This window comes from Theropithecus gelada, chromosome 3 (assembly GCF_003255815.1).
Source record: "Theropithecus gelada isolate Dixy chromosome 3, Tgel_1.0, whole genome shotgun sequence".
NCBI lineage: Eukaryota > Metazoa > Chordata > Mammalia > Primates > Cercopithecidae > Theropithecus > Theropithecus gelada.
In genome coordinates this window covers 25,675,174-25,699,900 of record NC_037670.1, presented here as the reverse complement: position 1 = coordinate 25,699,900, position 24,727 = coordinate 25,675,174, and the positions used below count along the sequence as shown (strand labels likewise).

Here is a 24,727-nt window from a genome sequence, read left to right as displayed (position 1 = left end):
AGTAACATTTAAATTTTTTTGGAGCATTGGAAACTATCCTAAATGTTAATTTGAGCTTATTTTTGGCTGTTGAAACTTTTATTACCATGTGTTCCTGTTTGTAAGAAAATTTGGATAGATCTTATATATTAGCAATTTGTATGTGTGTTTATATAAGCATTCATCAATTTTAATGATTTTTTTTTCTTTAATGGAATTTTAAGGTAGAAAATGATTGTCATTTTTCTGTCTTTTAAACCAGCCTATGTTAGTTGGGTCTGGGACAACTTCAGTAACTCCAAATAATGATGTCATCACTTCAAGTGAAGACCATATGTAAGTATAATTTTTAAATTTTTGCTTCATTTTAACTCAAATGTCTTTACTTAATAAGTTGTGTTAATTTAATGTATATAAACTTGTGTTTTATTTCCCTAACTTTCCTTTCTAAAGCTGTGCATGTGACAGCCTGATGTAATTCTATCTTGATTACATTTACATAGCATGGCTAGAAGGCATTAAGAATTCATTCAAACTGTGTTAAAGTCACAATACTGGTAATGTTCATTCCCTAAGTACATATTGAGAACCTACCATGTGCAAGGCTCTGTGGGAAAATCATAGAAAAATGTCTACAAATTATTCTTTAAAATAGTCAATAGAGAGAATGTTCTGTTAATACTTACTAGCATTTTTGCTGTAATAGGGAAGAAGCTGTTTTGGGAGCTGTATATGATGTTATGGTTTCACCTTATATATTAGTGATTTTCAGTGCCATCTGGTTGTCGAAACTGAGTTTTCAAGAAACAAATATTTAAGAAATAAAACTAGTGAGTAGTAGTAACCCATATTCCTTTATGAACCAAAAATCTACAACATGGTTTTTTTTTCACATTTCTTAAAGGAGTTATCAGAACAGTTAAAAATTTACGTGGTCATTTTCATGGATTCCTTAAGTAGGGTATTGTTTTAAGTTAAAATAATAGCCTGTCTTAGTCAGTTTGCGCTGCTATAACAATATACCATAAACTGGGAGGCTTACACACAGAAATTTATTCCTCACAGTTCTGGAGGCTGGGAAGTCCAAGATCAAGGTACTGGCAGATTCAGTGTGTGGTGAGGGCCTGCTTTCTGTTTCATAGATGGTGCCTTCTCGCTGTGTTTTCTCATGGTGGAAGGGACAAGGCAACTCTCTGGGGCCTCTTTTATAAGGGCACTAAGTCCATTCATGGGGGCAGAGCCTAATTACCTCCCAAAGAGTCCACATCCTGACACCATCACATTGGTGATTAGGTTTCAACATATGAGTTTTGCAGGAACACAAACATTTAGACCATAGCATAGCCTTTACTGAGATTAATTCTTATGTATCAGACATTGTTTTAGGGGGTTTACATTCATAAACTCTTTCAATCCACTTATCCCACCTAGGAGGTAAGTGCTATTATATTCTGTCCAGTGTACAGATAAGGAAACTCTGAGGCACAGTGCAGAACGACTTGCCCAAGAACACAAAGCTTATAAATAGCAGAGCTGGGATTTAAGTCATGCAGCCTGGTTTTAGAGTCCACACTCAAACTACTACATCTTTTTAGAGTGCTAACATCTTATATTTAAAAAAAACTTTTGTTTAGATGGAGTTTCGCTCTTGTTGCCCAGACTGGAGTGCAATGGCGTGAATGGCGTGATCTCAGCTCTCCGCAACCTCCACCTTCCGGGTTCAAGCAATTCTCCTGCCTCAGCCTCCTGAGTAGTTGGGATTACAGCCATGCGCCACGATGTCTGGCTAATTTTGTATTTTTATTAGGGACGGGGTTTCTCCGTGTTGGTCAGGCTGATCTTGAACTCCTGACCTCAAGTGATCCGCCCACCATGGCCTCCCACAGTGCTGGGATTACAGGCGTGAGCCACCGCACCCGGCCTAAAAAAACCTTTTATTAATAACATTTACCAGTCTCAGTCTCACTTTAACTTACTTAATAGCAGTTGTAATACAGTCTTCATTTGTCTTTCAATCATTTAACAAGTTATAGTTAATGCAACATTTTTTTAAATTATGGAGTTTTAAGAATTTTGCTCTGGAGCAAGACTAGATAATTGAAAGTGCTTACTTAGATTGTCGGATATGATATTTCTTGCCTATAACTGTGGAAGGGTAACTTATCTACACTAAGTTCCCTGGTGCTATTTTTTTGCAACATAGAGCTGAGTAATATATTGCCATTATTGTGTTTATTTCAATTAAACATTCTTCTGGTTAAATAATAAACCAAAAGTTTATCTTTCACAAAACTGGGTGTTTTTTATTGTTATTTACCAGCAATCGAAATTCAGATTCTGCAGGCCCTTTTGCAGTGCCTGACCATCTTCGGCAAGATGTAGAAGAATTCGAAGCTCTCTATGACCAACACAGTAACGAATATGTTGTCCGCAATAAGAAGCTATGGGAAATGAACCCAAAACAAAAATGTTCAACTCTGTATGAGTAAGTGGGTTGAAATTTTTACAATCATTATTTTATACTGAGGCTGCCAATTAAAGATCAGAAGTTGTTTAATTTGTGCCTGTTTTTAGAGATTTTGCCACATTTTACACAAAGTTAATTTAGGACTTTTTTTTTTTTGAGACAGAGTCTTGCCATGTCACATGGGCTGGAGTGCAGTGGTGCAATGTCTGCTCACCACAACCTGTGCCTCTCAGGTTCGGGTGATTCTCATGCCTCAGCTTCCTGAGTAGCTGAGATTACAGGCTTGCACCACCATGCCTGGCTAATTTTTGTATTTTTAGTAGAGAAGGGGTTTCACCGTGTTGGCCAGGCAGGTCTCCAACTCCTGGCCTCAAGTGATCTGCCTGCCTCGGCCTTCCAAAATGGTGAGATTACAGGCATGAGCCACTTCGCCCCGCCCTGAGGATTTTTAATTATTAAATTTAGAGTCCTAATGATTATTGATTTTGTCAGTTTGAGCTACTAGATCGATATTGAGTGGGGTGGATAAAACAAGTAAAAAATTCAGGAAAATCTCAGAAATAGCTTACCATTTTGAGCTTTGTGTTATTAAATAGTGCATGAGGCCTTCCTTTTAAGAAAATAAATCAAGGGCGGAGGTCTGTAATAGAGTATTAATTTAAAAGCCAACTCTTCTCCTGGAAGTCCTGTCAGTAGCATATCCACCATATGGCCCTTTCTTCTGTTTTCCTCCATTGCATCATTCCTATTTAGTTGTGCTCTTAGATCCTTCTTCATGGTTTTTCTTTAGAGTTGAAATGCCGAGCAAATCATATTTCCAGAGAACTCTTGAGTGACAGTGTGGAAACAACTGTAAAATTAAACTATTATTTCTTAAAATATGCTAGAATTTGCCTCAGGCATCCAAAAGTAAAGCTAAAGTATGTAGTTTTCAGTATTTACTGTACACAAATTCAAATAGGATTTGTTTTTGGATTTGATTTTCTCTTTTTATTTAAAATTCTTATTATTAGCATTATTGTTACCTTTCCTGAATAAATTTTTATTTTTTTATTGTTTTTAGAATAAATTATATAATTACATAGTTGAAAGTTATAAGATAACTTTTTGATTTCATTTTGCTTTCCCTCACTCCCAGAAAAGTTTTAAATGATCATTTTCTAGGAGGTATACAAAATTTTCTGTATAGTATCATTGATTGCAGTTAACCTTATGTTTGTTATATTTGTTGTTGGGGAAAGGTTGAGATCAGTGAAAAGTGAAACAGTGTTTTCCTTTGGGAGAATAAAAGTTTTTTATTTATAGACGTATTCAAGTACTTCCTTACAGTAACTCATGTAAATGTAAATTTTTTCCAAGTTACTTCTCTCAGTTTTTGGAGGAGCATGGTCCCTTGGACATGAGTAACAAGATGTTCTCTGAAGAATATGAGTTTTTCCCAGAAGAAACTCGACAGATACTAGAAAAAGCAGGAGGTTTAAAACCTTTTCTCTTGGGATGTCCTCGTTTTGTTGTGATTGACAACTGTATTGCATTGAAGAAAGTTGCATCACGGCTCAAGAAAAAAAGGAAGAAGAAAAACATTAAAACAAAAGTAGAAGAAATTTCAAAAGCAGGAGAGTATTTACGAGTTAAACTACCTCTGAATCCAGCTGCAAGGGAATTTAAACCAGATGTAAAGTCTACACCAGTGTCAGATTCATCTTCAGCACCAGCTTCTGAAGATGTGAAACCCAAACCTGTGTCTGCAAATTCTCCTGAGCCAGCGTGTGAAGATGTGAGGGCCAAACCAGTAGCCGACAATTCTTCTAGACAAGTTTCTGAGGATGGGAAACCCAAAGGGGCCTCTTCCAATTCTCCCACACCAGGCTCTGAGGATGCAAATTACAAGCGAGTCTCCTCTAATTCCCCCAGACCGGTTCTTGAGGATGTGAAACCAACTTATTGGGCTCAATCCCATTTGTTCACAGGATACTGTACGTATCTTCCTTTCCAGAGATTTGATATCACCCAGACACCGGCAGCATACATAAACGTGTTACCAGGTTTGCCCCAGTACACCAGCATATATACACCCTTGGCCAGCCTTTCTCCTGAATATCAGCTACCAAGATCAGTACCAGTGGTGCCGTCTTTTGTAGCCAATGACAGAGCAGATAAAAATGCCGCTGCCTATTTTGAGGGTCATCATTTGAATGCTGAGAATGCTGTTGGTCACCAGATTGCCTCTGAAACACAGATCCTTGAAGACTCTTCGGGAATATCTGTAAAGTCACACTGCAGCACAGGGCATGCTCATACAGTCCTGAGTGAGTCTAACAGAAATGATGGGCACTGTGGAAATTCTAACAACAAATGTGAAGTAATTCCAGAAAGCATCAGTGCAGTAACAAACATTCCACACGTGCAGATGGTTGCCATACAGGTAAGAGTTAAATAGAAAAGTCTTCTTAATACTGAAGTTAAATTTTCCTTTTCATTTTTCATTGCCGTTATATTTACAAGAATCCTTAAAGTTGATTGACTTTATAATGATTACTGAAGCTTTTGCCTGAAAATATTTTAAAAATATGAACTGTTTTGTGAAGCGTGCCAGGTAATCTTCTCAGAAAGAAGCTTGGGTCTCAAAAATACCCATCTTTGCTACCGAAATTCTATGCACATTGAGAAGTAAGACAGCAGGTGGAGCCAAAACGTCATCCTAAGAATTAATAAAGGGGCTGGAGGAGAAGGTGGCTGTTTGTAGAAAAGTCAAGTGCTGGCTGGCAGTGTAGCCTGTATCACAGTGCCTTACCTGCCAGTTACAGGAGGGCCCACCTGGAGGCCTTCCAGCGTGGGGTGCCTGCCCCATAGGACTTACCGCATGGAGGAGAAAGGGAAAATGTGCTGGCAGCTACTCAGAAAGAAAGAGAAGGAAAAAGGAAGACCCTGACCTACACATGCCCAACTTCTCCTGTCAAACCAGGGGAGGAATGAGAAAAAAAGAGACAGCGAGATAGAAACAAGAGAGATCTGTATGAGTTCCTTCCTAACAAGCATGAGATGAAATTAAAATTCTCTTATGAGTGCCTTTATAGGGTATGAATTCATTAAATCCTTATTGAATTGCCCCACTCCTCATTACCTCATTATGTTTTCTAGGAAGCTTTGAAAAAAATAGGTTAAGAGCAGTGGATCATAATCATTTTCAGTTATACTAATTCTAAATAATTTTCCTAATATACATGTTTACAGAAAGTATGGAACATGATCTAAATGGGAAAAAAACCTTGAAAAAATTGTGGGTGTGTTTTAAAGTGTTATTACTTGATGGGCTTATTTTACTAGAGCAGTTGAGATAATGTGAATTTTAATTTTTTGTTTTGCCCACAGGTATCTTGGAACATAATACACCAAGAAGTCAATACTGAGCCATATAATCCTTTTGAGGAACAACAAGTGAGTCAAAATTATGTTAAACTGTTTAAAGGTTTTGTTTTCATTAATTTATCCAGATGGAATGATAAACTAGAACTATTTTGGAGTCAGCTTTTTCCACACAAAGGTATCATGGAATAAGCTTGAGAACATAACAAAAAAATGATTTTGTTTTCATTGTTGAAATTTGAGAAGGGAAGGAAAAGGTAAATTTTTTCCAGCATATTTATTTCAAATTATAACAGTGTTATTGTTTTATTATTTTTAAATTTTTATTTTATTTATTTTATTTTAATTATTTTTGAGACAGGGTCTTGCTGTCACCCAGGCTGGCCAGCTTTATTGTTTTAACTGGTATAATGAGCATGTAATAATTTATAAGTAAGCTTATTCACGTGGATAATACAGAAAGATACTATAAAGACCTTCTCTACTATAATAATGATTGAGTTAGAAAACCTACTAATATAATTTATTTCGTTAATATGCATCATAAGAGAAAAGTTGTCTTATCAACTCAAAGTTACTGAAAAGGTATTGGATAAAATCCAGGTCACTGTCTTGACCAAAACTAGTAAGAAAATGGGAAATGATGAATATTTCTCAACATGCTAATATTTTAAGCCAAAAGACATCATCTTGCTTAGTGGTAAAGCCTCACCATTAATATTTATTATTATCCTGGGTATATTAACTGAGAAAGCAGATATGAGAAAGAAACAAGACAGAAAAGAGGAGAAGTGACTATCATTATTTACAAAGGCTAAGATTGTGTAGCAGGAAAATCCAAAATGATCAACTGAAAACCTATACTAACCTCTATAAACCTATACTTGTATATAAAAATATATACAAACAGTTACCTGTTAGAAAGTATGTTAAAAGAAAATATTTTCAATACCAAAAAAAGAGATAAAATACTTAAATGTATATAAAGAAAATTTTTAAATGCTATGGAGAGACACATGGAGGCCTTCAATGAAAAGATATTTCCTGTACTTGGATAAGAACACCTAATTTGATAATGAGATTGGTTCTCCCTAAAGCTTTTTAAAATTTAACACAATCCCAGTATATACATGAACAGGTCTAATTAGTTATGTATATTGCTGTATATATAACTAACAACTTCAAAACTAGTGGCTTAAAACAGTAAATATTTCACAATTGTGAAATCTCGCAATTTCGCTCTAAGTCAGGAATTCAGGAGCAGTTTAGGGTGGATGGTTCTGGAGATTCTCACATGGCTAGCCAAGATGTTGACCAGGGCTCGGTCATCTGTGGGAGTAACTGGGGCCAGAGGTTCTACTCCCAAGATAGCTCACTCACATGGCTGGCAAGTGGGTGTTGGCAGTTGCCAGGAAGCTTCAGTTCCTTGCCTTGTGGACCTCCACCTAGCCCTGCTTGACCTCATGGGGCTGGCTTTTCCCAGAGTGTGTGATCCCAGGCAGAAACTGCAGTGCTTTAGGAAGTCACAAATCATCACCTCTGCTGTATTCTCTTGGTCACATAGACCAATCCACCAACCCTGATACATGGTAGGAGAGGTCTATACAAGGCTGTGACTACCAAGAGGCTTGGTTACTGCACAGGATTAATTTGAAACTAGACAAATTGATTTTAAACTTCATGTGTAAAAATGAGTATCAAGAATGGGTATGGAAGAGAAACTGTAAGAAAAGGAGTTGTGCAACTAAATATCAAAACACAATATAAATCTATCTGTATTACCACATACATAGACCATTAATATGAGAGTACCTGGCCAATATGTCGAAACCCTGTCTCTACTAAAAATACAAAAATTAGCCAGGTGTGTTGGCTCACCTGTATTCCCAGCTACTTGGGAGGCTAAGGTAGGATAATTGCTTGAATCCGGGAGGCAGAAGTTGCAGTGAGCCAAGATCACGCCACTGCACTCCAGCTTAGGTGACAGAGTGAGACTCCATCTCAATCAATCAATCAATCAAGATGGTAAATTGGCTGGGCGCGGTGGCTCTTGCCTGTAATCCCAGCACTTTGGGAGGCTGAGGTGGGTGGATCACGAGGTTAGGAGTTTGAGACCAGCCTGGCCAACAGAGTAAAACCCCATGTCTACTAAAAATTAAAAAAAATTAGCTTGGCGTGGTGGTGGGCACCTGTAATCCCAGCTACTTGGGAGGCTGAGGCAGGAGAATCGCTTGAACCCAGGAAGCAGAGGTTGCAGTGAGCCAAGATTGCACCACTGCACTATAGCCTGGGCAACAGTGCGAGACTCTGTCTCAAAAAAAAAAAAACAAAGATGGCAAATTATCCATGAGCAAAAATTGGATTCTTAAATACATAGGAGAAATGGATTGCCATCTAGAAAAAATCAGTCTTGGTCCCTACCTCATTTCCTTATACCACAATAAGTTCCAGGCAGATTAAAGATTTTAGCATAAAAAATGGACCTATAAAAGTATCCAGGAAAAAAATGAAAATTTTTTTATAAGATCAGTAAACAGCATGGGAAAAAAGTATGTTTATATACCTATACACATGGCATGTAATGTGTATATCCTATATGCATAGCATATGTATAAGAACAAATATATACACATACACATGTCAAAACACAGATGACAAACAAGGAAAATTATGTGCAGTGTGAAACAGATAAAGAACTAATTTCCTTAACATACAGAGTTTCTATAAATCAGTAAGGAAAAGATTAACAGCCTATCACAAAGATGAGAATGGATGTGAATAGACAATTCACAATGAAAGAAATACAGATGATTTTTAAACATATAAACAGATGCCCACCCAACTTGAAATAAGAAAAGCAGTCATTCACATTTTGAAAGATAGTGAAACTGATATTTCTGGGAAGGCAGTTAGGAATCGATCTGCACTCATATGTATAGAGAGAGACCAGTGAGCCACGGGGATTCGTGTGTTTGTTTTGTCTGTATTTGAATCAGCAGAAAATTGAATACAATCTAAACCTCCATCAATAGCGGACTAGTTAAATTATGATATACCTATAAAATGAAATATGGGGTCATTTAAAAAGCAGTTCTATAGTTAGATATGGAATGATTGACAAGATCAATGTCTCGTTAAGTAGGAGGAAGGTCAGAACTTGTGTTTCCTGCTGCTATTTGTACAAATAGCGTTTAGTTGTTGCTAATGATAAAAATAATATATAGAGTTATTAAATTTTTTAAATGAATAATACCAAAAATTATGAAAGAAAAATTGAAAATCATCTACCTTCCCATCACTCATGTTAACATTTTGATGTGTAGCCTTCCAGGATGTTTGAACATTTACATATAATTAAACAATAGTTTTTAAAAGATGGGATCACAGCATATATATTGTATTTGAAATTTGCAACCTTTAATATATTGTAGACTTGTTTCCATATCAGTAAATATGATTTATAGCATCATTTTAAATGGATACTTGGTTTTCCATTTTATTAATGTGTGATAATTTATTTGACCAACTTCTTGTTGAACATTTAGATTGTGTCAGCTTTTTATGTTTACAAATAGTCCTATAGTGAACGTTTTGGCCTGTTTACTGTTGTTGAAGTCTTATGCTGTGCTTAGCTTTAAACAAGGTAGGCTCTGTTGTTTAATGAGTCAGTGCTTTTGACTCTCAAATGAGTGTTTTTATTAGTGATGGGAACGTTCGCAAATGCTTTCTTAAATTAGCTCTTAGTTTTAGGACCTCAATGCTAGTATAGTTGATTGTTGGCTTCTCAACCAGTGAGACTTGCATTTGAATCCCAGCATTGCTACTTTCTCCTGGGACTTTGAGAAGTTGCCTCACTTGGTTTTCTGATCTATTAAAGGCAAAAATAATGTATTTCTCACAGATGTATGGTGAAGTTTAAATGTAATAACATAGAGGTGGCATTTAGCTTCCTGCCTGTCTCTGTTGGTAATTTGCGGCATGTAAATTCATTCATGATAGCAAGTTACTATTCACCGTGATCCTTTTGCTGAATTAAAAATTAAAATGGAGGTAACTAAAGTCTTAAACCATAAAGTTTTGCTCCTGAGTAATAGTAAGGTTGACTGTTTAATTAATTTAGTTAAGCATGGACTCTATTTATAGTACTAAACTTTCAGTCTGGGCAGACAAAGTGGCATGCTCCAAGGCAAATGGGCATGCATGGTCAATCTGACCGTAATTCACAGTTCTCTAACTGATCATTCACGGAGTTTCAAATACTTGATTCCCCGCTTTTTTACACTCGAAAAATACTAAGGTATTGTGGGAAGGTACAGGAAGTGTCAGAGCTGGACCAGGTTTGTGCTTGGGATAGATTTCTAAAGCCTGGCTGCCACAGGGAGGACAGTTACCTCCAGCTGGAGAAGCTGCCAGCATCAAACAGATGCTCTTTTAAAGTTATATGCAGTTTGAAAGGTTTTAAAAAATAATTACCTAAGTGACATTTATTGTTTGCCAACAGAATGGTTTCTGGGTTTGGGGTTTTTTTTGTTGTTGTTAAGCTGGTGCAAGAAACATAACTGACAATAATTCATTGATAATATTTTGTCATTTTGAAATAACCAGCAACTATTTATTTGAAACACCTAAAAGTAAAGCCAAAGTTAAAATGTTCTGTTTATATCTAAAATATGTATAATATGTGCAACTTTTTAAACCTAATAAATAATCGTTGGTGTTAATTGTGGAGAGTGACATTTAAATCAAACTGTTGATCTAATATTGAACCCTTCTAAAACAAATATTCAGAACTAATTATAGATGGAGAATTTATGAATTTCAATAATATGAATGATTATATTTATAAAAGAGCTGGTTTTGCTAAACACTGTTTAGAGGTTTTTAATTCTTGAATTATTGTGACATTTCCCTTGTAAATTTTCATCTGCCTTTTACTCTCCTTTGTTTAAGAAACAGTAGAGAACAAGATCATAAGTAGGCATTTTAAATGATTTTTAATAGATTGTTTTGTAATTCACTTTTAGGGGGAAATTTCACGGATTGAAAAGGAGCACCAGGTATTACAAGAACAACTTAAAGAAGCATATGAAAATTATGAGCAGATGAAACTTAAGGGCTTAGAAGAGACCAGGGACCTGGAAGAAAAGTTGAAAAGGCACTTAGAAGAAAACAAGGTAATCCTATCTGAAACCTGTCTTTAATTGCACATAGCATAGTTAGGAGAATATGAGTGTAACTGTGCTTGTGCAGCTTCAGCTGAACTTCTGCCTTGTTGACTAAACAAAAGATTCTTTCTCAGAATTGCCTGCTTCAGATTTCTTCACGACATATTAAAGTGGCTGTTTCTTGCCGTGCTTTAGAACCTCTGCAAACTGCCTTATGAGAAAGGGGCTGTAAATCTGGGTTTTCGTTTAGCTATAGTTCAGTTTCCTTGGTTAACTAAAACTCTATTTTATGGTGACTGAGCTCTGAGATAAATTCTTGTTTATATTGAGAGGCAGCATAGCAATAGAGGTTCAGAATGAGAACCCTGGAGACAGACTGGTGGGTTCAGATCTAGGCATGGTTCTATACTAGTTCTAATCTTGGGCAATTTACTTAACTTCTCTGTGCTTTTAGTTCTTTACCTGGAAAATGTGAGTAATAATAACTCACATTATGTATGGTTAGATTAATACTTATAAAGTACTTAAAACTGCCTTGTTCGTAAGGACTCAGTACGTATCAGATGCTACTGTTATCATCATCTTCATCTTACTCCTAAGGAAGTGTAAGAATAACACATGGAGCCTTAGACATACTAGAATACTAGATACAGTATTACATACTAGATACACTGGGTGTAAAGTCACCCAGAGTATCTTGTTGAGATCTGCTGACCTTGAATTCTGTTAGTGAAGACTGATCATCAGATACGTGGCTAGTGGAGGGATAGCAATTAGTGGCAAAGCCAGACTGAATTAGTGAAAAAATGGAATCATAGATGTGAGGAAATCATGGTGCATTTGTTTTTAAAAGCTACCATCATCTGTTTAGAAAGGTAACAAAAGAATATTAATTCATTTAAGAAAGGAGGAATTTGTTCCAGAAGTCTGGATCAATAGCTGGGGTAACATATTAAATAGAAGAAAACTAGCTTAGTGGGACCTTAATCAGGAAACCTATTTACTAAGATTTTAGTAGAAAGCCTAGGGTCAGTTTGTAAACGTAACTGTCATAACATTCCCCAGGACCTGTTTATATTCAAGATGAGACTGGGGAGATTCTAAGGACAAGAAGAATTAGATAGATCCTGAGACTTTACTCAGTTTCCTGGCTGGGAGAAGTAAAAAAGAACAAAAGCAAAATCCTACATAGCATAGTGACACATGAAACACAAGTTTCTATAAGCTACTTGGGGGTTTAACAAAACAAAATAGTTTTATAAACCTTATTTTGCCTCAGGAAACTTCAGTTTTAATAAATGCATGTGGGAATGCCTGTAGCTGCCTGTTTGAGTGATGAAGCAGATTGGAAACATAGTCTTAAAGGTAGCATTCAGCTGGTGAGGTATCTTTCTTTCTGGCAGAGGCTTTCCCAGATTTATGAATTGCTGGTCTGACTGTGTGCTCTGTGTGTACAGTTCATCAAGGTTCTTTCTTTGTATAGTCAGTCCAGAAGAGTCTGGGAAATAAAGCACCCATGGGGAGGGCTCCAGCTGTCAGGCTTTTTTTAACTTGTTAAGACTTTGAGTCTGCTGTTGGGTGGCCCTACTCAAGAGTGCCTTAAAAGAGCAATAAACCCCCCAAATTATAGGCCTGATAAGTTATTAGACTTGCCACGTAAAATGTATACCTATTCCCTACCAGGATAAGTTGCTAATCTGAGTTCCTTGGGTTGGTGTCCACATAAGAGTAGATGAGATTTAGCCATAGTCATTTCTTTATTAATGGTGGTTATGCTCATAGCTCATGGAGAAATTTCTTATAAACATAGAAAGATACGAGTGGCTTTTCCTGATATTTCCCTTTGGCCTTTGACTGCAGATTGCTGAGGTTATGAGCTAACCAACTTTTCCTTTTACTCTAGTTACTTGATGCCATGTTTGAATGTAGCAAATGCACACCCAGCCCCTTACAGAGAACAGAAAAACAGGGAAGCTCTAGAAATCTGAGTGCATTAGAGTCCCACTGCCCACACCACACTGCAGCACCTCCATGTAATAGCTTTGTGATGTTAGACAATTTCTTCAGCCTCTTTGACTCTCAGTCTTCTCACTAATAATGTATTGTCTACTTCACAGCTTTGTGAGGTCCCACCTGGGGTGGTTGAAAAAGGACAGGGGATAGCCAGAGATAGTAAGTACAGTACTCAAGGAGGAACTGTCCCACCCAAAATTCTACTTGTGCCTCTGCTAAGAAAATTGTTTTTTTACAAACCACTTTAAGAATGCTTTGCATATGGCCGGGCGCGGTGGCTCACGCCTGTAATCCTAGCACTTTGGGAGGCCGAGGCAGGTGGATCACAAGGTCAGGAGGTCGAGACCATCCTGGCTAACACGGTGAAACCCTGTCTCTACTAAAAATACAAAAAAAAAAAAAAAAACTTAGCCAGGTGTGGTGGCGGGCGCCTTGTAGTCCCAGCTACTCACGAGGCTGAGGCAGGAGAATGGCGTGAACCCGGGAGGTGGAGCTTGCAGTGAGCTGAGATCGCGCCATGTACTCTAGCCTGGGCGACAGAGCGAGACTCTGTCTCAAAAAAAAAAAAAAGAATGCTTAGCATATACAGGCCGGGCACAGTGGCTTACACCTGTAATCCCAGCACTTTGGGAGGCCAAGGCGGGCATATCACCTGAGATCAGGAGTTTGAGACCAGCCTGGCCAACATGGTGAAACCCCATCTCTACCAAAAGTACAAAAATTAGCTGGGCATGGTGGTGGGCGCCTGTAATCGTAGCTACTTGGGAGGCTGAGGCGGGAGAATCACTTGAACCCGGGAGGCAGAGGTTGCAGTGAGCCAAGATCGTACCACTGCACTCCAGTCTGGGCGACAACAGCTAGACTCCATCTCAAAAAAAAAAAAGAAAAAAAAAAGAATGCTTAGCATATTCTAAGCATCAGTAAAAATCTGAGTGAGGTATTATATATAGCTGATGGGGTTCTATTATTATTCATGAGCTAGGAATGGCCTCTATAGGTAGTTAGGCCAGTTATCTATTCTCTGCCAGTGGAAAAGTGGCTTTTTAAAATTTTTTTTAGTTTTTAGATGGAGTCTTGCTCTGTCGCCCAGGCTGGAGTGCAGTGGCACGATCTCAGCTCACTGCAACCTCTGCCTCCCGGGTTCCAGCGATTCTCCTGCCTCAAACTCCTGGGTAGCTGGGATTATAGGTGCACGCCACCAAGCATGACTAATTTTTGTATTTTTAGTAGAGATGGGGTTTCGCCATGTTGGCCAGGCTAGTCTCGAACTTCTGACCTCCGGGGATCCTCCCACCTCAGCCTCCCAAAGTGCTGGGGTTACAGGCATGAGCCACCGTGCCTGGCCAAAAGTAGCTTTTTTAAAGCCAGAATCCCTTGTTGTTTTTATTGTACCTTAACCTATGACTGGCAGGTTATAACTGGTTGCAGAATTGCTGAAGGACATAGGTTCATTTTTGTTTGAGAATAAAGTTCACGTAACATAAAATTTGCTGTTTTAACTATTACAAAGTGTACAATATAGTGGTTTTTTGAATATTCACATTATTGTGTAACCGTTACCACTATCTAATTCCGGAAAACTTTTATCACCCCCAAAAAGAAACCCCATATTAATCAGTCACTCCCTATCTGCCCAGGACATATGGTCTTAAGGTGCTTTAATGAGATGGTAAAATGGACATTGAGTCAACATCAGCTCTTAAAAACACTGTCAAATTATTTGGCCCAGAATAATTTACAGGGTAGATTTTTGGACCTTTGTCTGTATTAGAACAGAATCTTGGCCCTGCCTGTCAAAACTTCCCTAGCCCACACCGGTGCAGAGGTGGGATTCTCCTCTTCAGTCATGGGTCCTTGTCAAGTTCGGTCTTTTTAAAATCTAACATTTATGAAGCTCCTACTATGTGCCATACTCAATTGTTTTTACATGTATTTAATCTCAAAACAGTCCTTATACAGTAGTGTTATACTGTGGTACATAAATCTGCATGTTACTCGTGAGGAAATGGAGGTGGGAGCAGCTGATGCAGCTTTCCCCGAGCCTCACCAGTGCGAAGTGGCAGAACAGGTCATGTCAGGCTTCAGAGCCCGTGCATTTGTTCTCCCTTAAAAGAAGGTCAGCTCCACAGCCCCATTCAACTGTTAGGAGTGTTTCTCACCACTTTACAGCAGTGTAGGCATATCAGTTAATCACTGTCATAATAATGCTGAGTAACTCCCAGCCACAAAACCCCAGTGACACGTGACTGTAATCGCTTAGCATAGGAGTCTCGATCAGCTGGTCCTGCTTGGGCTTGGCTGGATCAGTTCACCTTTGGGCCAGCAAGAGCTCTGCAGCATCTTTACTGTTCTTGCCTACATATCTGGGGTCAGCTGGCTGTAGATTGATCTAGAATGGTCTCAGCTGGAATGACTGGGACAACTAGCTCTGCTCCACATGTCTTGCATCTTCCACCCTGAAAATCCTATTCTGAAGGCAGTAGGAAGGTGCAAGGGCAAGCAAGGATGGCCACACGGCACCTTTCAAGCCTCTGCTGACTTCAGGTCTGCTTAGACCCCACCAGCAAAAGCAGTCACATAGCCAGCCAGAGTCAGGGCTGGGAAAAATAGACTTTGCCTCATTAGTGAAGGGAACTGCAAGTCACATGACAAATGGAGTGGCTGCAGAGTGTGAAGGATGGAGCTATGAATGCCATCCCTCCACTACAGTAGGTCAGCACCAGTAATTTACTAATACTCAGTAATTACCAAGAGCCTTCTGTGTGCCTGCTTCATCTTCCGCCTTCTCCCTTGCCAGCTCTCTGCATTGTTCTCTAATTTAATGGATAATGTTGGTCATTCAATTTTTCACTTCCAAACCTTTTCCCAGTACCATCCCTTCTGCCTGGAGTGGTTTTCCTTCTCCCTGAGCCTGACTCCCTCCTGCTTCTCCTTTGGGCATCACTTTCTTGAGGAAACAGTTGTTGATGGCAACCTCAGGCTTACCTACAGGCCTTTGTTAATGCAGTGGTGGTAATAATGACTATGTGATACAGTAATTATCATTTTATAACATCTTTATTGAGATATAATTAACCATAGTGTAACATTTACCCATTAAAATAGACAGTTTAATGTTTTTGGTATATGCCCAGGGCTGTATGTAGCACAATCTAAGTTTCAACCATTTTCATCAACCTAAAAAGAAATCTTATACCCACTAGCTGTCACTCCCCATTCTCTCCCACATCCCAGCCCTTGGCAACCACTGATTTACTCTCTGGATTTGTCTATTCTGGGCATTTTGTATAAATGGATCATGTTACATGTAGTCTTTTGTAAGTGTCTTCTTTCACTCACAGTGTTTTCAAGGTTCATCCATGTACATCCATCTATGTTAATATGTATCAGTATGTCATTCCTTTGTACTGTGGAATAATATTCTATTGTATGACTATATCACATTTTATTCATTCACTAGTTGACATTTGCGTTCTTTTCCACTTTTTCACTATTCTGAATAATGCTGCTGTGAACATTCATGGACAGGTTTTTCTGTGGACATATGTTTTCATTTCTTTTGGATATATGTGTAGGAGTGCAATTGCTGATCATATGGCAATTCCATATTTAAGCATATGAGGAACTGTGAACCTGTTCCAAAACCATCCTGCCAGCAGTATATGAGGATTCCAGTTTCTCCATTCTTACTGACAGTTATCATCATTTGTCTTTTTATTTAGGCCTCCTAATGGGTATGGAGTGGTATCTCATTGTGGTTTTGATTTTTATTTCCCAAAAGGCTAATGATATTGAGCATCTTTTCATATGCTTATTATCCATTTGTATATCTTCTTTGGAGGAATGTCTACTCAGATCCTTTATTCATTTTTGAATTGAGTTTGTCTTTCTATTGTTGACTTTTAAGAGTTTTTGGGCCAGGTGCAGTGGCTCACACATATAAAACCAGCACTTTGAGAGACCAAGGCAGGAAGATCACTTGAACCCAGGAGTTTGACCAGCCTGGGCAACATGGCAAGATCCCTTCTCTACAAAAAGTTTAAAAATTAACCAGGCATGGTGGTGTGCATCTGTGGTCCCAGCTACTTGGGAGGCTGAGCTGAGAGGGTCACTTGAGCCCAGGGGTTTTGAGGCTACAGTGAGCCAGGATCATGCCATTGCACTCCAGCCTGGGCAATGACAGAGTGAGACCCTGTCTTGAAAGGAAAAAAAAAAAGAAACAAAACAGGGCTGGGCATGGTGGCTCACGTCTATAATCCCAGCACTTTGGGAGGCTGAGGCAGGAGAATTGCTTGAGCCCAGGAGTTCAAGACAAGTCAGGGTGATGTGATGAGACCCTCACTCGCTACAAAAAACTAAAAAACTAAATAAATAATTAGGTAGGTATGGTGATACATGCCTGTAGTTCTAGCTACTCAGGAGGCTGGGGTGGGAGGATCACTTGAGACCAGGAAGTCGAGGCTGCAGGGAGCCATGATCTTGCCCCTGTACTGCAGTTTGGGCAACAGAGCAAGACCCTGTCTCAAAAACAAAAACAAAGAGTTTTTCTATATTCTGGATACAAGTTGCTCATCAAATATGTGATTTACAGATATTTACTTCCATCTTCCATATTTGCAAATGTATCTTCCGTCTCCATTTTGTGGGTTGCCTTTTCACTTTCCTAATGGTATCATTTGCAGCACAAAAGTTTTTACTTTGAGTACACTAAGTCCAATTTCTCATATTCTTTCATTGCTTGTGCCTTTGGTGTCATAGCTAAGAAACGCCTGTCTACTTCAAGGGCACTTCTTACCCATTTAGGTCTGTGATCCATTTCAAATAAAATTTTCAAATGGTATAGTATAGTAACTATCTTTTATGCATATTTTCTCTACCAAACTGTGATCTTGAAAGTAAGGACTGTTTTTTGTTTTGTTTTGTTTGTTTGTTTTTTGAATGAGGGTCTCATTAGATTGCCAAGGTGGAACTCCTGGGCTCAAGGGATCCTCCTGCCTCAGACTCCTGAGTAGCTGAGACTACAAACACATGCTACCATGCCCAGAAGGGTGGTTTTTTTTTTTTTTTTTTTTTTTGAGATGGAGTCTCTCTCTGTCACCCAGGCTGGAGTGCAGTGGCCGGATCTCAGCTCACTGCAAGCTCTGCCTCCCGGGTTCACGCCATTCTCCTGCCTCAGCCTCCCAAGTAGCTGGGACTACAGGCGCCCGCCACCTCGCCTGGCTAGTTTTTTTGTATTTTTTTAGTAGAGATGGGGTTTCACTGGGTTAGCCAGGATGGTCTCGATCTCCTGACCCCGTGATCCACCCGTCTCGGCCTCCCAAAGTGCTGGGATTACAGGCTGGAGCCACCGCGGCCGGCCAGAAGGGTGGTTTTTAAAGTTATCTTTGGTTGATAGCACCTAGCTCAGTATACAAACTAGGAGCTTTGCAAATGTTTATCAAACAATGTGTGCTTGGCCCCTAAAAAGCTGCAGTTAATGAGTTGTGTTTCCATGTTCTCTATCAGCCTACATCAGAGGACATCAGGCTCACATTCTGTGAAGTTTGCTGCTTTATTTACTGCTAGTATGGACTTGGGGATATTATCCATTCTTTCATGTGACAAATATTTCTTGAATGTTCTTTTAAGTGCTAGGCTCTGTGCTGGTCTTGTGGGGCGTTTCTGCAGCATCCTCTTCGTGAGGCCCTTCTGTCCGCCATCACTTCCAAAGCCTCTCTTGTACAACTGAGGTTTAATAAAAAAGATAAGAAAAGTTTTTTTCTAATTGAGAAAAAGAAAGTGTTTATAGTTATGTCAATAAACTGTAATATAGCAGATACAGTTGTATATAGCCTATTTGTTTGTTTTATGCTAAGTTTGAAAGAAAAAGGTTCAGGAGATCATTCTGTCTTCCATGCAGTCAGAAACAAGCTCGTGACAGCTAACCTGTTTAGCATTGTGAGGCAGCTATGGCATTCAGCAGTGGTTAGTACAAACAGAAGATGAACTCATGTAGTATTTTCGCTGCCTGAGCTATATTCGTGTGTATGTGCGCGTGTGTTTATAATACTTTGTGCTTCTTGATACTTGAACTCCCTTAGGTACTTGTTGCCAACTAGGTTCTTTCTTATGCCTCAGCATAACCTTGTGGTTGCACATAATCTCCCAGCCAAAAGGATGGATCCCAGGTGAGATCATTGGCTCAGAATAGGAGCACAGGATAGGTGAGAAACAAGATTGGCTTGGCTGCCAGCAGCAAGGCATGCAAATTCACATTGGTCCTGGTAGAACCGAACCAGGTGGAACACAGGATTCTTAAGTAGAATAGGCATGGTGGTCACCTCAGTCACAGCAATGACTCAAGAAATTCAGGATCAACAAGGTTGCAGCTAAGAAGATGTGGGAAGGACTGGTTCCCATGTTAAAGGGAATGTTACTGAGCTGTTGTTCAGTTTTTGCCACCTAAGAACAGTTGTCCTGTGCCAAAATCAACCTTATCCCTGCTGTAGGATTCAGAAATCTTAAAGGACCTTGACTGGTTAGCAAATCTGCCTTTAAAAAACATTGAAAACCTTGGTGTCTAAGGCTGAAGAAGGAGTAGTGGCCTCTTAAATTGATAGAGCTTTTGGCCTGAAGGCCATGATTTCCTATGGAATCCATGTAGGTTGACTTTAGTGTCCTTTTTGACAGAGAAGAACTAGAGTTTCTATAGCTGAACTGTATTCCTCAGTGACCTACGCGTGCTCTAAGCCTAAGCAGGAAGTTCAGGCTGTAGGGAATCTGATAGGAAGTAAAAAATTAAAAGTTTCCCTAAAGCAAATGTGAAGTTAAGATTTCATTAAGCCGTCATTGATAATAGTGAGATTTTAAACTAGAAAATATTTGTTTCCTTTAGGTATTGCTTTGATTCACGTTTAAAGTAATTATTAGAAATATTAACATAGGGAATGTTTTACTTATAAATGACTGGTATTTATAAGCATGTGCCCCACCCAAACCCCTTGCTACCATTGAATAGATGATACTTCAAAACAAACATCAAACCTTTAGAGAATGTGTAGATTCAGAAGTTTCAAAACCAGCAACTACATAAGAAGTTGACAAAGAGGGTTGGGTGTCAAGTGGTGCTGTACCAAACCCTCCAAGGGAACGGTAACTAGCATTGACTCCAAAGAGGTTTCCATTTCTCTTTGTCACACTGCCTGAAATTCTGGCAGGTATCTCAACCCAAATACCTTTAATGACCAGCAAGGATTACATTTATATTTATAAAAGCAAACAAAAACTATTGGCCTTGCCAACTAAAACATGTGTACAGACTCCTTGTAGATTATAGAATCATTTAGGCTGGAGAGTGAAGTGTGAATACTTCTGGGCACATCAGAGTGGTTCTTCAGGGTGCCTTACTGTAATCAGGTGCACGTAGTGGGTAGGATGTGGCTGTCTGGTGTGACTTGATGTCCCAGGCTTGGCTGGGGGGCATAGCCTCCCACAGGGCACCAGCTTGGGAGTGTCTGTTCCACTGAACTTGAGTCATTGTTTAAGCTATGACGCCGTCACAATTCTAGCCTTTCAGTCTCTTTTGTTAAAAAGTATATTTTGCCATTTATTTAAGTACTTTCTAAATGTTTTTAGATCTCAAAGACGGAATTAGATTGGTTCCTTCAAGATTTGGAAAGAGAAATTAAAAAATGGCAGCAGGAAAAAAAAGAAATCCAAGAAAGACTAAAATCACTGAAGAAGAAAATTAAAAAAGTTTCAAATGCCAGTGAATTGTAAGTAATGATTGAAAGGCATTAATTTTTATTTTTAAAAAATTGTGACTTTTGGTTATTTTCGCATTTTGATATTTAATTTAAACTATATCAAGTAAAGTAAAAATGAATAGCTACTGTTTTCATTGTTTGTCTCATTTTAAAAAATATTCATTGAGTAATTATCTCACCTCAATTTTTTTCTAAACTTAACATTTTTTCAGATAAATTATATAAAAGTGAGAGTAGCATGGAACTGAGAATCCCCAAGGAACTGACTTCCTTCCGGTTTGAACACCATCCCTTTCTCTGGCCCTCTTTTTTCTTATCAGCAAAACATGGGGGCTGGTCTAAAATCTAAGGTTCCTTTCAAAAGTAAGATTCTGTGATGATTATTTTATTTATAATTACTTTTATCCTGAATCTATAAATTATTAAAATTTGTCTTGTAGTGTGAACGATTTGATAACATACACAGATCCTAGGAATGATTGTCAGGTGGACCAAGAGTGTGTTTTAAGATTCTCTATGATCCGTCCCTAACCTCCCTCTGCTCTAAACAGTGATAGGTCAAATTCTTCAGCTTGTTTTCTACCACTGTGTAAGAAAACACCCAAAAGTCAGTGTCTTGGTTAGTAGCCATTGTATTTGCTCATGGTCCTGCAATCTGGGCTGAGTTCAGCTGGGCCATTCTTCTGCTGGTCTTGCCAGGAGTCCTCGTGTGGCTGAATTTAGCTGGGTGATGACTGTGGCTGGCCTCTGCTGGGATGCTGGGGTGGCTTGGTCTCACTTTCTGTGTAGCCGCTCTGTAATTTTGATTTATGTGGTCTTTCCATGTGATCTCTATTATGATAGCCAGACTTCTTACGTGGTGGCTAAGGACTTCAAATGGTGCAGAAGTGGAAGCCACTAGGCCTCCTGAAGGTTCAGGCCCAGAACTGTCACAGCATCATCTCTGCTACCTTTTATTGCTTAAAACAAGTCATAGGCTTGGTCCAGATTCAAGGGCATGAATAATGGGAGGCCAGGTTCATTGGGGGGGCCACGCTACACACTCACCTTTCAAAGACTTTTGTATTTTTCCATGCCGCATGCCATATGATCAGATGACTTTCATTACAAGTCTTGCCAGCATTGCATTTAGGCAGTTTTTAGGCAGTCCTCAAACAATGAGGAAGAGTAAAGCACTGCCTCAGAATTGTCACTCCCTGTGTCATGTCACGTTGATGATCAAAGTAGCTTCACTAGTAGAACACACTTATGGAAACGATAATGTCTGTAAAGGTTTTTATCTCTAATATTTGAGCCTGACCAGTCTTGGTCATTTTGTTACTAAAAAATGTGGAAATACTTATATTTAACATACTTTTTATGTTCAGTTCAGACATACTGTCAAACCAGACAAGGTAACTAGAGGCTGTTAATGATAAGAAGAAAATTTTTTTTTCTGTACTTGCATAAAAGTTAATTTCTGCTGAAGAATAAACTTTTTATTGTTGACTTTTTTCCATTTTATTAATAGATTTCTTTACCTTTCCTGTCACAATTTAAAGATAAACCATAGGCTTCTCTCTAAGTTTTTTGCTTTTTTTTTTTTTTTGGAGACAGAGTTTTGCTTTTGTCACCCAGCCTGGAGTGCAGTGGTGCAGTCTCAGCTCACTGCAACCTCTGCCTCCCGTGTTCAAGCAATTCTCCTGCCTCAGCCTCCCGAGTAGCTGGGATTACAGGTGCTCACCACCATGCCTGACTAATTTTTCTTTTTCTTTTTTTTTTTTTTTTAAGTAGAGACGGGGTTTCACCAGTTGACCAGGCTGGTCTCGAACTCCTGACCTCAGATGATCCACCTGTCTTGGCCTCCCAAAGTGCTGGGATTACAGGCATGAGCCACTGCACCTGACCTGCGCTTTACATTTTCCATATAAATGCTTTAAAGCTCAATTTTTCTATTTAGATTTTTAAGTAACATCTTTAAACTTTTTGGATCTCTTTCTCAGAGATGCACGAAGGACATGAAAAACGATTTCCTGGATGTTTCTGTGCTCTTGATCACACTTAGTATTCATTAAGAAATGACTAGAACATAGAGCTCGTGATTGGTAAAGTGACACAAACCACAGGCGGCTATGAAAGAAGGCAGGGCTTCCAGGAGAGTGTTACTCAGTATTTGTCTAGAGGAGGGAGGAAGTGTTTTACAAAAGAAGTAAAATAATAGTTAAACTGGCTTGTATTAGAAACAAGCGGCTTTAGTAAACAGAGATGACTGCAAAGGTATCTCACGGTAGCATGAAAGAAGAGGCAGAACCCGCCTTGTGCAGGGCATGGCTCAAGAATCGGGGATTCACACACTTGTTTTGAAGGATTATCAGTGTGTGTGTTTGTGTGTGTGCACCCGCATGTGTGTATGAATGCTTGTTTTGACTTTTAAGTTCTGTTTTAAAGAGTAGAAGTCTGTTTTCATTTTGAATGAGAATCCACATCATCTCATTTTCAATAAGAATCACTGGTTACACTGATGATGATGCCACAATACCTGTGTTCTCTGTCTCCTGTTGAACCCATCTTGAGCTGCACATCTTAGACTGAGATAGGGTGATTTACCTGTAAGCATATGACTTAGAGTGAAGAAAAAGGTGATCTGGAAGGAAAATTTCCCAAAAGGGAAATAACCTCAAATTATTTTCCTAAATTTCCCAAAAGGGAAATAACCTCAAATTATTTTCCTATTTAGAAGATACTAAAAAGGAAACAAGATGTAAAAAAATATATATTACAAAATCAAGAAATGTTTGTAAGGATAGGGGTAGAATTTACTGTGTGGGAGTCCTGTTAAAATTTTTTCAACATTAATTAAAATTTGATGATTATGCTTTTATAGGTATACCCAGAAAAATGATGGAAAGGAAAAGGAACATGAATTACATCTGGATCAGTCCCTTGAAATCAGGCAAATTAAGCTTAAATTTATTTTTAATATATTTTAATACGTATAATGCCGGGGTACAAGCACAGTAGACTTTGAAATATATTGTTGCTTGTCTATTTCTTTTAAATAATTATGTTTCTATTTTCTTTATTTCTATTTCTATTGCATTTTAAAAATTATAAATATTCTTTGAATATTTAAATATTTTTATTTTACAAGATTTCTGCATTTTTTTCTCATTGTCAATATAGAAATACTGAATTTATTGCTGTCAATAACTTTTTTTGGATTAACTTGAAACTAAAAACATGTTTTAAAAACTTTTCTTTTGTGTTACTTGGAATATTCGTCTCCACTGTAGGCTGGTAGTTTGTTGCTCTTACTGCTCTATAATTATAGGTTCATTAAATTTTTATTATGACTCTATGCAAAGTTTCCCTTTAACCCTTGCTTGCTAATGGAAATATGTTTTCACATACTGGTAACCGTATGTTCAATGATAAGCAGTTGTATTCTGCTTTTCTCACTGAGTATTGTTTCATATACACATTTCTATCCTTTTTTGAATAATTTTGTACAGATTTCTTTTTCCCTTTGGGTTCTGTCCTTGTAATATGTGTCAAAACAATTTCTGGCTCAAAGGATAGGGAATGCTTTATAAAGCTTATTTTTAAAATTTATTTATTTATTTATTTTTTGAGACGGGGTCTTGCTCTGTCACCCAGGCTGGAGTGCAGTAGCGTGGTCATGGCTCACTGCAGACTCCATCTCCCAGCTCAAGCAGTTCTCTCGCCTCAGCCTCCCGAGTAGCTGGGACTACAGGCACGCACCACCATTGTATTTTTTGTAGATACAGGGTTTTGCCATGCTGCCTAGGCTGGTCTTGAACTCCTGGGCCCAAGCGATCCACCTGCCTTGGCCTCCCAAAGTTCTGGAATTACAGGCCTAAGCCACTGTGCCCGGCCTGTATAGTTTATTAATGTCACCAGATTGTACTCCACCTACCCTCATAAAATGGTGAACTGGAACAGTGCCCTCACCCGATTCTTAGCATGCCCACCTAATGTGCACTTCCATTTCA

At 38.6% G+C, this 24,727-nt stretch overlaps 1 protein-coding gene across 1 annotated transcript in view; it reads left to right on the top strand.

Annotated features, from left to right (window-relative positions):
• The window catches only part of TTC3 (tetratricopeptide repeat domain 3), a 120,576-nt gene that overhangs the window by 78,377 nt on the left and 17,472 nt on the right, over positions 1–24,727 (top strand). The window contains exons 31-37 of the mRNA XM_025378521.1: positions 242–315; positions 2,300–2,464; positions 3,806–4,871; positions 5,819–5,884; positions 10,837–10,986; positions 20,605–20,744; positions 23,599–23,667. Of these exons, the coding sequence (XP_025234306.1) occupies positions 242–315; positions 2,300–2,464; positions 3,806–4,871; positions 5,819–5,884; positions 10,837–10,986; positions 20,605–20,744; positions 23,599–23,667 (1,730 nt within the window). The remainder of the gene's footprint in view (positions 1–241; positions 316–2,299; positions 2,465–3,805; positions 4,872–5,818; positions 5,885–10,836; positions 10,987–20,604; positions 20,745–23,598; positions 23,668–24,727) is intronic.